A 13429-nucleotide genomic window follows, 5' to 3' on the forward strand; every position below is an offset into this window, starting at 1 on the left:
CCCCTTATATGAAAGCCCTCACCATGTAACAGACCATTATATCTAATCTTCCGAGTGAATAAGCCAATCCACAAGTTTCCATTTTTCCATGCTAGTGCGGCATCCATGCTAAACCGTCCTCAGTATGAGCTCCAAGATGTGGCAAAAACACCACCAAAGCACTGTATAAATCCACCCAAACACCAATTTCACTCGCAATCTATTTCTTACCATGGTCAAAACAGGAAAAAATTCAGAGGCAAGACCAGACCACACTTTTCAACAGTGAGACGTTGGCAAGCCAGACTGCTCCTGACGATACTACTTCAAAACCAGGCCCAAGTGTATTCGTTTTCGGTTGCTCGTGTATTACTGTCTCATTGTGTAGCTGTGTTTGCAAACATAACAGCTTGCTGTGTGTGGCCTATTACCTATTATTGTTGCCGGAAGTATGGGAATACCAAGTTAGGAGTATTGGACCTTCAGTAATTTCTGATAAGCACTTTCTACTATTACTGAACCGGTATCCGTCATTAAGGAAGCAATGGCTGGCCAACCCTTTGTTTGGGTCATTGAAACTGCCTGTCGTTCCATCTTTCGTTATCTTTGCAAGGCTTTCTTGGTCTGCTTGGGTTTTCTTCGCAATTATCTGCATTCATCTTTTTATGCTCAAATACCACAAAGTAGCTGATGTCTTAGGGATCCTGCAAGCATCTCTTCTTGGCGAAATACCTATCTCACACTTCTTGCTTGTTTTACCGCTTCCTTCATGCAGACACCTCGCAGCTCTTAGTCTCTTTTATTCTGTGATGCTACTTGCAACAGTTTATTCAGTCGAGGACCGAATGTAATCCCGCTTTCTTCATCTTAACCCTGATAAACCAAAATGCTTTTCTTTCGCTTTTCCATGCCCTAGGTTTGTCTTATGCTAGTGTCCAGTGTTTTTCCACTATCCTTTTCTATGACGTCTAACTTTAATCTGCCCATCACCTTTGACTCTGCTTTCACTGCCCGGTCACATTTCCTCTGCTGTTCTTTCATACAAATTACATCTGCCAAATAAGCCTTTTCTCCTCTCACTCTACTCTTCTTGTTTGACTCCCTGCTCATTTCCAGGCCCCGCTTAAGCTTATTTTCATCTTCTCCGCTCCCCCTTCTCACTGTGCTTTCCATATCCATCATACACATCCTTCTCTTCAGCATCTCTCCTTCTACCCTGGCTCACTTCTTTGGTTTTTCCTCTCTTGCATTCACCGTCATTCATTTGTGGCAGTCTATCCTGTCAATCTACGTTTAAGGTTATAGACAGGCCCGTCTAAAGTTCATTTTCTCCTTAAGCCACCATTGACTGGTAACCGCTTATTTTTCTGGCTCGTTTCCAATCCACAGCCTTTTCCTCTCTATTACTTCTCCAGCAACAAGCCCACTTGGTGTCCAGCCCACCCAAAGCTGGCTTCCTGCCTACTTGGGCCACAAGTACCTGAGGCTCTCTGTTTCATTAATCTCTTTCTACATTAATGACGACGCCATCATGTCACTTTCCTGGTCACAGTTCAGATGTGCAAAGGAGTGCAACTAGACGCCCACGAGTGTTTCCCTCGCCTTATTTTCTACCAAATTGTTTAAAACACAGTTCTTTGGCGAGGTCGCTTTATAAGTTAAAGAAAATTAAATGAGTAGAGGTTTAACAAGTAAATAAAAACGTACGTCTGGAGATAAAATATGCATAACCCTTCTCCACAGAGAAGCAAAACAAAGCTTCAATTAAGTCTAGAAAAATGTATTGTGTTAAAATTTTCATCCCCAGACAGTCAGAAATCGTCCACTTTCTTACTTGCAAAACTGACGAAGCGGATGGAGGTGAGCAAGTGCAGAATTTGCATAAAAATAATTAAGTTATAAAAATTTGATAATTAAATTGGAAAACGACGATTCTTAAGAACGATGTCTACCAATGATGTAACTTTCCGCTACTTCTATGGGTTGCCCTTTGTAAGTAGCAGTCCGATGACTGACCTTCACACCTGCAGGTTAACCTTGAGGGTGTAGAAGATTGGTAGGGTAGATTACACTGCTTTTCAAAATCTATTACCGTCCTTTTCTTTTACAGCTACTGATTCCAGCTATTCCTTTCCATTTGGCGACAAAGGTAATTGTTCCTTCGAGTCTTAAGAATTTATAACCGTCCCCGCTGAACAAGCCAGGATTAGAAAGTGTTATAAATTCTGCTCAACTGAAACGTTTTTGAAGTTCTGCCTTCTTAATGGGCTGGCACTTGCCAAACTGGGTACAACTTCAATGTTACTAACAGATGACAATGGGAACAGACTTTTTAGAAAAGGCAGGCCCTATGCAATGGGCTACTCATTTTGCGTTTTTAGCTCAAGGAGGAGTTTGCTCCCCAGGATGACCAGTTGGGCCCCAAATGCACAGTAAAGCCCGCACCAGTGAATTTCTGCGCGCACACATTTTTCCCCAGAAAAAAATGGCACAAATTTGTTTTAACTTGTCCTGGAATACGTATTAATAAATTACTGCACTACAACCATTTTGACGTCTGAAACAAAGCTCAACGCAAATTGTGCACCCTAACCCCGTGCTAGAGTCCACTTTGCGCATGCCTAAAAACGTCTCTGCTGTGAAATCAGTATTTATTGGGTGTGTAAATTGCACCCAGACGGTGCAGCCCTGGAATGAGGGTCCACAGTACGTTGTTTACAGTCTTTGTACTTTGTAATGGCTTGTAGGGGCGTGAGCTGCAAAGTTCTTGTGAGGCTGTTATGTATTTTCTTGCACCACAAAGTGAACCCAATAACTTCAGCACACAATAACCTGTGGTGTCGCAAACAATGGGACAGTAGCAGTCCAACAAATCACGTGCCTATGGATGTGACAAAAGAAACACGGGGAAATGGGCGGGGAGGTTTAAATGAACAGGTCAGTGTTTGCACTGCTCTCCTTTCCCACCGGTATCTTGTGCATTGTTCTGTGGCCTCTTTCGCTGCTGGACTTGGGAACTAGAGACCACTGGTCGAGAGGAAGGAACAAGGATGTGTGATGCTACATATAGTGAGCCCCGGTCCATGGTGCGCAGGGCGCTTTCTGCCACCCCTACTTTATCTGCCACAGTCACTTGTAAGGCACATTCTCCATGCCCACTCCTTCCACTACACCCAGAAGGCCCATTCTCCAGCACAGGGAGAGGTTTTGGAAACAATGCCTTTTTGCCGACAGAGCGAGAAGGGTGGATCAGTGCTGGAGCTCATGCTATAACTCTCCTGCTTCCCCAGCTCAGTGGCAAATCATTGATAGTGATAGGTTCAATCCGGCTGTAACTATTGAATGGGGACTTTACTACCGAGGAATCTCTGCAGTATTATACTGTACTGGAACGCTTATACAGCACTTGTTACCCCTAGGTGGGGCCTTGAAGCACTTTCTTACATGGGCATCTGGACGCACTGTGTAGGCTGTGAGGGCGGAAGGTCCTGTCTGTTTTTGAACCTATGTGAGAAGCGTTTCCATATTGTGCGCAATGACCACCAAGGTGCTGTTATTGTGTTCTGACATGCACCAACTTAGCGATGTGGTGGATGAAGTGTGAGACACAGACACGCAGTTGATGGATTACAACAAGCTGACAGGTTTGAGCAGCTCTGAAAGCCCCTTTATGGTATTTTATAAGATCATGGCCAACTTAGATTGGACAACTCCGTGCAGTTACCAGTTCCGATATTTTGTTTAAAAGTTTATGGTCTTGAGCAGGCATGGTTTAGGGGAGAAATGGTGGAGAGATCTGCTGTAACAGACTTTGTTACTTACATTACACATCGGATTGTCACTGTGAGATGTAGTGAAAAGATCACAGAATGTAGCTGTTTGGAACCTGCAGTGGTGGACCATATTAGGGTCCTCAGACTAGCCACCAATACCTTCAGTTACTCCATGCCTGTTCAGAAGGTGATGTCTGGTTTCTGGGCTGCTACTGGGTGATGGAAAATACCATTAGCAGATGTGTCTTATGTTAGCGTAGGAGTCTTAAGCAGTATAAAGGAGTGCCTATGCACCCTGTATGAACCAGAGTTGTCTAACAACTACTATTATGGTATCATTGCAGGCCAGAAAAGTAACGTTATATAAGAAGTATTATTACTGTTACGTCATACCTCATGTTGATATAAAAAGTAGTGTGATGGCCACAGCAATAATGTAAATGTTGAACTGTGCTGGGGAATTATCCTTATCACCTGTGTCAAAAGTAATGTCTTAGTTATCTAATGCCTCCACAGACATCTTATTCAAAGTGCTAAATGCTCTGACATTATTTATAGTTAGGATGCCCCCAGTTTCAAGGAAGGTGCTTATTATTATAAAGGACATCAACCTATTGGTCCCGCCCAGGCATTGGAGTAGCCTCTAAAATAGTAATCAGAAGCTCTGTGGATGACAGCATAGCATTGACAGTGTTGTCAACTGCGGGAGTTGAGGTTTTTAATTTTAAAGGCAACCAACCAGTTCAAAAAATTCTAAACATTCTGTTGCATCCCAGTGGTTTGTATCTTTAAATCAAAGGTTAAAACCACCCAGCAGAAGAAACTTCGGAGCATTATACATTATTGGTCTAAGATATTCAACTGAATTAGATCCAAAAGATCCACTAATTCCAGGTGAGCGATACAATAAATTACCTGTGATTACAGGGAGTCCATTCATTGATATTTAAAAACTTTGGACCTCTGCCAATCTGAAGTTGACTTCCAGAAGAGAGTCCATATCCCAGCATTTTTATTTTATAAATCATTGCAAGGCTGCCACTCACTTAACCTAGGTGCTTTGTAGTAGAGAGAACTGTGAAGGAAAAGCTAATGCCCAGTCAGGGTGTAAGGTCTCTTGCAACTACCCTCCCATAATAAAACAATATCTGGATTAAACTCAGTGTAAAGTGCAAGATATACCACATGCCCAGATAAAGAACGGACATTGAATAGCGCACATTTCAAAGACCCTCTCCTAACATTTTTTGGGCTTCACACTGGACATGGCTGGCACAGTTAGCCCATTATCACGCACAGTGACATTTGTTGACATTACAGGACTCTCCTGTGTCAATTCTGAGCCACACCATTTTGACTCCTAAGCCGAAGGTTGTTCTTTATGTCCAATCAAGTCCTCCCTTGAAAATCTTAAATGGAGGTGCGAGAAGCACAGCCTCTAGTGCTTGGCACATCTGAGTATTGGACGGGTGTAGATTAGTTTGCCTTTTCCAATATGGTAATTTATATAAGGAGCTCTACTCGTAGCTTAGAGTGTGCCATCTCCATGGCTACGAGGAACCTTTCCTAAAATGTTGGCTAATCCCAATGAAATTGAAAAAAATACTCTTAGCACATATCGATGCTACACCGGTGGTCTATTTGAAATCAGGGCAATCTACCTGAATGGTGAAAAGCTGTTTCAGACAAATAAAGTGCCCATATTAAGCAGACAAGCCAGCCAAGCATTTTAATAGCCTCATGTTTAACAGCACAACCTTTCACATTCCGAATAAAATATAAAAAACACAGTTACATCTCATCACAGCTCCACAAACAAAATAAAGTGCCAAGTGCTGTCATATGTCTGCGATGTTGAGCTATATGTAATTACTTATCAACCATGTATATATGGCAGAAGGCAGTCATTAAGTTTTGAGCTGTAGAGGTCTTATGTGCCGTTCATTTTTAGATTGATTTGCATGCAATCTGCATAGTTGAAATGGGTAAGGTTGAATGATTTAGTCAGGTCTGGTAAAGGGGGATAGGCAGATGTTAATGGATGGCGATGATGGAGTCTTTGTAGCAGCATGTGGCGGTGGACAGTGTTAAAGGCCACTGACAGGTGCAGAATCAATAAGAGGGCTACTCCGTACTGGTCCACTGTGGGTTTTAGGCCATACCAAATGGATAGGATAGCTGTCTCTGTGACTCTGCCTGGTCTGAAATGGGACTTTTGGTCTGACATCAAATGATTTTCTTCCATTGATTTCGAAAGTTGAGAAAACACTGCTTAAGGAAAGATTGTGATAGTGGCGTTTGGCACAGTGAACTGCGGAATTCTGCTAGGATCTTGTGGAGTTCCTTAGAAAGCAGACGTCATGGTTTTAGCGCTATACAAATTGGGTTAGAAGGTCAGAGGCTGTTGGTGGGCTCTGGGAGAGAGCAGAGGAGTTGGGCTCTGGGTACGAGTTGGACTGTAAGCAGAAACTGCGGGCTCCACAGGTGCTGTGGGGCTGAGAGGGCAAAGCATGGAATACCACAGCCTTGAGAGGAGGCCAGCACAAGTGACCTCAGAAGGAGCTCATGGATTGGCCACTGTGCTTCTTTCTGAGGGATGCACACCCCAGGGGACTAACTTCCATGAAATCATGAGTGCCCTCAAGTAAAACTGATGTGGTATGAAGCAGACGTTTCCAAGAGGACTGAATCCATGCCATATTTTTTTTAGGATTACCATTATGTAAATGAGCTAAATTTAGACATGTTTTATGTACATGTATTATTTGTGGAAGCCCTAAAAACCTGTCAGACTCTGCATTCCGAGATCAGCGTCAGATATTCAGATATGTATGAATGAATGAATCAATTTCTAAATCACAACAGCTGATCCAAAGAGTGCCCTGGTGCTAAGAGTGCAAACTTGAAATGCAGCTTATTACAAGAATGGTGGAGAGCAGACAGAAGAATGTTCCAGGTTTTGGCAGCCAGAACGGAAAAATAATGCCCTCCCTCTTATGAAACGCCTGATCCTAGTGATCTGAAACAAATGAGCATCGGATGATCTCAAGGTTCTAGATGGAATGTAGTGCTGGAATTGTTCGGACAGATATATTTAGAACCAGATTTGTAAAACGCATTGTGAGCCAGCAAAAGAGCTTTAAAGTGCATCCTCATTCGAACTGCAACCTCTGGAGTTGCTTAAGATGGTGAGATGCTGATGCATGATGAGGAAATCTTCAGAATTAATCGGACTGAAGCATTCTGAATTGTCTGAAGACGATCAACAAACGAGTCTTGTAGACCAAAATATATGATATTGACATGGTACAACCTCGCTGTGTTCAATGCATGAACAACTGTTTGGTAAGTTTCAAGATGCACAAGGTCCAAAGATTTCTAAAAAGAATGGAGTAGGGCAAAGCAAGGGCCAGTGAGAGATCTGAGAGTGGAAGGATGAATCATGGTCGAACTTCCCTCCCAAATGTCTAACACCTGTAGATAGCTAAGAGGGGTGGGGGGCAAGACCTGCGGACCACTGATCATTGGACCAGTTCTGTGCAGTTCTGAGAAGCAGAACTTCCTTCTTCTAAGTTACACTTAAGGGTACTCTGTTTCATCCATTCTATCACCCAGTTTATACTGCATATAAAGGACGTGATCCCAGAGATTCCAGGGTGTTGTATTAGGCGGCCCTGCTTGGGATATGACAGGATATGACACAGGAGTAGGATGAGAGCTGCACAGAAGTACACTGAGCCTATCTGAAGCCAATGAAGCATGTTCTTCTTGTGTTGTCTGGTCTTTGTAAAAGCAACATACCTTTCATAGAATAGAAATTATGTAAAACCTCATCCATGACTCGTAGCAGACTATCACCCATCCCTCATGTAACGTAAAGTCTTTATTTCTGTGCCATCTCTGGCCCTACCAATGGGCACGGTGGACTAGTCCATATCCCCTGAGACTCGATACACTGTGACTTAGAAGGAACCACAGGGGCCAGTATGATATTAAGAGCTAGAAACACGTGCACACACAACAGATTGATAATGTATTAAAGGCTGTCTAAAGAGTTGTCTACAAACCATTTTCACTCTTTACAGAAATGCATACACGAATGTTTACACTTTCAATTTGTCACATGACCTCACAAGTGTAATTATACTGAAAAATATTCCCCAAAAACAAATTGCTGTCTGGACACTACTGTTGAAATGCCCATCCATAATATTTTCAGGACAGCTGTTTCAGTCCAAATACCCTCTCCCCGAATCTGTGCCAACTTGAAAATAATACTGCAAATGAAGAACAAAGCAAAATATAATTCAGAGGTGTGTGTCTATATGTACTCTACTCAGTCAAAACATTTCTGGCGCAAATATGAGCAGTTGAGGAATTAAAAAAATCCGCAGTCTTTTTTAACACAAAGATGTTTGCACTGTGCTATTCAACATCTGTGCAGATCAACAAGGTCCACACAGAAGTAAGGATTCATTGACATCACAGAAACATTTTCACCATCACCGTTTTCTTTACACCTTCATACAAAAAGCGCACACAACAAAGTTGATACTTGCAGGGTATAAACTGGTGAGTTACGGCTACTACCTCTAGAATGTTATGAGCCCATGGACTATGCCCATGTCACTTACAGAATATTCACCTACCACTAGAGCCAGAAGTAAATAGTACCACTGATTATTAGAGCTGTTCACTACAGAAACATGACAATTCCACTACAAGATGCACCACCCCTCAAAAAAGACTGAGCTCACTGGAGACCAGCAATGTACCCTTTCCACTGGGAGCCTCACGGGAAGTTAAACAAAATACAGAGTATTTAAACATTTACCAACAACATTATCAGTTTCTCATGTGTAAGGATGTAACATGCACCTGCCCTCTGAGTTTTCTGAAGACAGAGACCATGAGTAGCAAAGGGATGTTAAAGCAATGGGAAAGTAAAAGAGATGGCTGGTCTGTTGACCTCCAAAAAAACAGGAGAATTGATAAACTGCATGGTTCTTGTGCTACATTTTCATGTTTATCTCCTCTTTGAGCATTTCAACTACATAAGATGAATCCATTCCTATTCATGTCCTGACTCATTACCAGTGCTGTTCAACCTCTACCTTTATCGCCTCCCAACAATCATCAACATCTACAAACTCCATCACTGCTCCTACGTGCTACTCTGACCCCACTCTATCTCTGCATCACAACACAGGAAACTAATTTCAGGCTCTAACAACTTGCCAATCTGCCAGTGAATCTTGGACAACAAACAGTTTTCTTTAACTTAATCAATCCTAGATCAATCTACTCTTCAACCCCAACCACACCATCAGTCAGAAGCATGAGTCAGCTTCTCTATAAAACTAAACTGGATGACTGATCAGATCTGTGGTCAGTACTGCCCATCACTCCCCCCCTTTCAGAGCCTTTGTGGACTAGTGGATAGTGGTGGGGAATGCCATCATGTATATCCACGCCAAAACAAAAAGTCTCTCCGTTTTCCAAAGAGTTCAGAGCAGAACAAAGTGAGTGACCTGAGACCGGCTGCTTGTAAGCAGAACTGACCTCATTAACAAATGCTTTCTTGCTAGACCACAAGTACTTAAAGAACTAAAAGCAGTTGAAGCGACCTGAATGCTCCTGACGCTCATCCAACAAAGACCCACTTCAGATCATCCCCAAACATAGTGTAGCTTAAAAGGAGGATGACTACCATGCTGGCTATGACCTGCTGCACCACAGCCTTCTACACTGTCTTACATGATGCACTCTCCTTCTAACGAGCAGACATTGTTATACGGTTACAGGAGCTGAGGAAATATCAAGTAAGTCATGTATACATTGAAGCTATATCTTTCAACTAGCGCAACCAATTCTGACTTAGGTGTCAAAGAAGCAATGCTTCAGTTTGCAGTATACAGACCTTATTGGGCTGATTGACATCATAGTTGTTCAGAGATCCCAGAAGATGCTGTAGCCCGGGGACGTTATCATCATTGATGGCGTGGATGATGGCCTTCATGACAAACGAGTCCTCTTCATCCTTTGAGGCAATATGGAAAGAAGAGAAGGTAAACAAATGAAAGCCTATCCCAAGAACGCAAGCATTTCTGAGGTGTAGACTAACAATGAAACTGTCTCTTCTCTACCAGCACTCATCAACCCTTCTTTACTGGTGCTGACAATTTGGAAGTTACTTGTTTGAAGAATAAGGGGACCTGCCCTTAATTTTTTTTATAACGTGCATATCCTCAAAAAAGCTGTATAATTCATTTTAAAAGAAGAATATCACACGTATAATTTCACCAGGTATCATTAAAGTGCTGGAGCCTTGTAAGCTTGACATCCTTTGTATAAATGATATACTGTATCCTCAAAACACAGTTTACATACAACCAAAGTTAGGCAATGCCGATTTAAGTTGCATTACAGAAAAGGCATCAATGGCATCACATGCAACATCAATGATCTACTTTGCCACCATTTTGTTACTTAGTTAAGTTCATTAGTGTTTTATGTCACAGTAGAATGATTGCATGTAAAATGAAATGAAGCCCAGGAGGAGTGCTATCTTCTGAAATAATATGCCTTGAAACGGCCCCAGGCATTTTAAAGGCGTGGAAGAAAGTGGGAGGCAGATCAAAGGAGGGCATACAAAGCATAGAAAACCACTGCAGCTGAAAGGCAAGCCAGCAGCACGTTCCACAAACACTGCACGCTGTGGGGCAGTGAGAGAGGCGCTATATGGTTGGTCGTTGAACCTTACAAGACCGAGCCGTGTCCTGCATGATTCTGAAGCCCCATCAGCGTCTTCCCTGGATCTCAATACACCTTGTTCAAATACTGTTAGCCTGGTGTACCAAACATTTACAAGAAGACTTCATTCTAGGTATTAGCATTGGAACATACCAGCAGCCACCAAGCGGAGAGGATACGGCATGAGCTGGGTAGCTGCTTCCGTTGCCAGAAATCAAAACCACGCCTGCCAAATTTGTTAAGAACAGCACCATACTACAGGCGACCACAAATAGAATGGGGTTCTGGGAGAAGGGTTGCCTCAAGGCAGCTCATCCCAGCCTGAAAGCAGTCCCCTAGGCTGTAACCCACTGGGAAAATGTCAAGTGCCAGAAAAACCAGTCTGGCCCTAGTTGTTCCGCCAGGACAGAGCTCTTCCAAGAGGTGCAGCAGCACCATCTCGTTACCGGGCTGCTGTAAACCGCATTTTAAACTTACATCACCAAGCACTGAAAGACTCTCAAAGGGCCTCCAATGGAATCCAAGATGAAACAAAAATAGAGTTTGCGTTCCAGAGTGTATTGTGCTCACCTAGGAGAAGGGGAAGGGGGGGAAGCGGGGTGACTCGGCTATCTTTCATCACTGCTGAGCTCAGGTTGTTTTGAAACCTGAAGAGCTGGCGAAAACTCCCGGATAAACAAGCCTAAAGCTGCCCCCTCGGGCGATCAATCTGTAAGAGGAGACAACTTCAAAGAGAGAAAGACACCGAGCAGCAGTTTAATATTCCCATACCACGCACATAAAGCGTTCTTAGGAAACGATGAGGCTCTGAGTATAAGAAATAAGCATCTCTACGATAAATAAAAGTAACTGTAAAATACCTTCTTGTTCCTAAAATGACTTGGCGTGAGTTTCCCAATTGTGGCCTCACAAAAGAGCACTGCACAAACAAGACACACACACACAAAGAGTTACAGTTGAGCCTCACAGCTAAGGATGACACCACATACCACAGAAAATCTGATTTTGGTATCCTTACTATCTATATTTGGCCCTCTTGACCAATCTGCACGCATCTTGGAAAAAATGTCCAGAATGTCTTAATATACTAAGCTTATTATAGATCAGTCAAAACGTTCAAAAGTTATAAAGTGGAGCAAAGAAGCTCTTACAACCATGTTTTAAAATGTGATTTCACACCTGAAATACCAGAGTGCGTGTAACTCTGAAACCACTGAATGGACAGTCTCAAAATGTTATGGACATGTGACCTTCATGTCATTCAGTGCCTTTTCTTGGTTTGGTGAATATCCATTCGCCATTTTGGGGCTAGAGAACACCATGCGAGTGTCTGCTATTTACAGTCTGTATATTTTCCATAAGGTTTGCAAACGTCCAACGAGTGTAATTATAGGATGCCAGTGCATATGAACAACTCCGTGCGTGCACAATGGATATTAAGAAAAGTTTGCATCCAAAGTTTGCAAACATTAGAAGGAAAACACAAGAAAACCAAAGCAAAAATTAGAAAAGAAAGCAGTTTAATGTAAGAGCCAATGTTGCATGTTTTATAAGTGGGAGGCAAGCATGCACACTCATGAATTTATTATCCGGCCAGTCCCAAGACGGGCAGAGTTAATGAATTACCTTCCTAGGCTTGCCTTACAAATCAGGAGTTTTGTGCCACCCACACACTCTACCCTTGCCCAGACGTTGGAAGGGCAATTCAAAATTATACTGCAGTTGCGTAAAACCGCATCCCAATCGCTTGGCAATGGGGGGTGGTGGTGGTAGTGATGGATAGTTAAAAAAAAAAAAAAAAAAAAAAAAATCCTGTCCTCCGAAACAAAGTGTGCGGGAGATTTTGCTTTAATCCTTCATTTTACCCAATGGTGAGAGGATAATCTGCCCCACACAACATTGTTTAAGTGCAGGTGAGATTATAGTTTGAACCCCGCTCACCTTCCCAAGGGCAATGAGGAATTTCTGCCTCCTCTCTCACCTAACTCAAGGTTCAAGGGCAAAGGGGAGGGGAGCTTCCCAAAAAATGTAAAAAAAAATATATATATATATTTAAAAAAAGAGCAGGGGTCAGCGGACACTGCCTCAGAGACCTAGATGATGCTGCAGATCAGAGGAGCGGGTCAGATATACTTCGCTCCTGCTCCTAATTGTAAACTGCCCCTGCTTCAACTACCAGTTTTAATGCAACTTTAAACAATTCAACTTAGGCATATTGTGCGCTCTGAAAGGTTTGTGCATATTCTTCATAGAGGGACAAACTTATAAGCAATTCCAAAAGTGCAGTTACTAAGTCTGTGGGCATTATCAGTATGTGTCAGTACCAGATAGTACAGGAGGGAAAGAAATGACAGGTCACACCCTGCCTACCCTATGAACAGGTACTACTGGTGCAGCAGGGTTAGGATTGGAGAGGAGAGTTTAATCAGGAATGGAAAAATGTGATAAATGCCATACGTTCAGTTTGCAGAACCCACGCCCAAATGCATCCTGCTGGGAACTTAAGTTTTCCAACCGTCTGGCAATCACTCCAGTTCTCACAGGGGATAGGGTGCATTGACCACGCTCTTTCAAGACTCCAGAAAATGTATTTACACAACAGGAGGTCTGTGCATCTCAGAAAATGAAAATTTTTCAAAATCAGATTCGGAGTTAACATTCAAATTTCAAGAGCTGCAGAAGTCTGAGAACTTTCACCTCCATAAACAGTTACCTCACTTTCTGGCACATTTATATAAAAAAAGACATTGGGTGCACAGGCAATGGTATGATGCCATGTTTGGTGCTTGTATGCCCTACATTTTATTTTTAGGGACAGCCTGCACTACCATGGGAACTGAAACAGGAAACCTGTGTTGTCAATCTGTGTAAACCTTTTCCTGATTGAGCACAATTTTACTACAATTAATATTTGAAGGTTTTGT

The 13429-nt window shown here is 42.6% G+C and overlaps 1 protein-coding gene across 1 annotated transcript in view; it reads right to left on the reverse strand.

The window, feature by feature from the left end:
* The window catches only part of DAPK1 (death associated protein kinase 1), a 521159-nt gene that overhangs the window by 208523 nt on the left and 299207 nt on the right, over positions 1–13429 (reverse strand). Inside the window, exon 12 of the mRNA XM_069228171.1 lies at positions 9673–9792. Coding sequence (XP_069084272.1) covers positions 9673–9792 — 120 coding nt within the window. The remainder of the gene's footprint in view (positions 1–9672; positions 9793–13429) is intronic.

The sequence above is a fragment of the Pleurodeles waltl genome, chromosome 1_1 (genome assembly GCF_031143425.1).
Source record: "Pleurodeles waltl isolate 20211129_DDA chromosome 1_1, aPleWal1.hap1.20221129, whole genome shotgun sequence".
In the NCBI taxonomy this organism is placed as follows: domain Eukaryota; kingdom Metazoa; phylum Chordata; class Amphibia; order Caudata; family Salamandridae; genus Pleurodeles; species Pleurodeles waltl.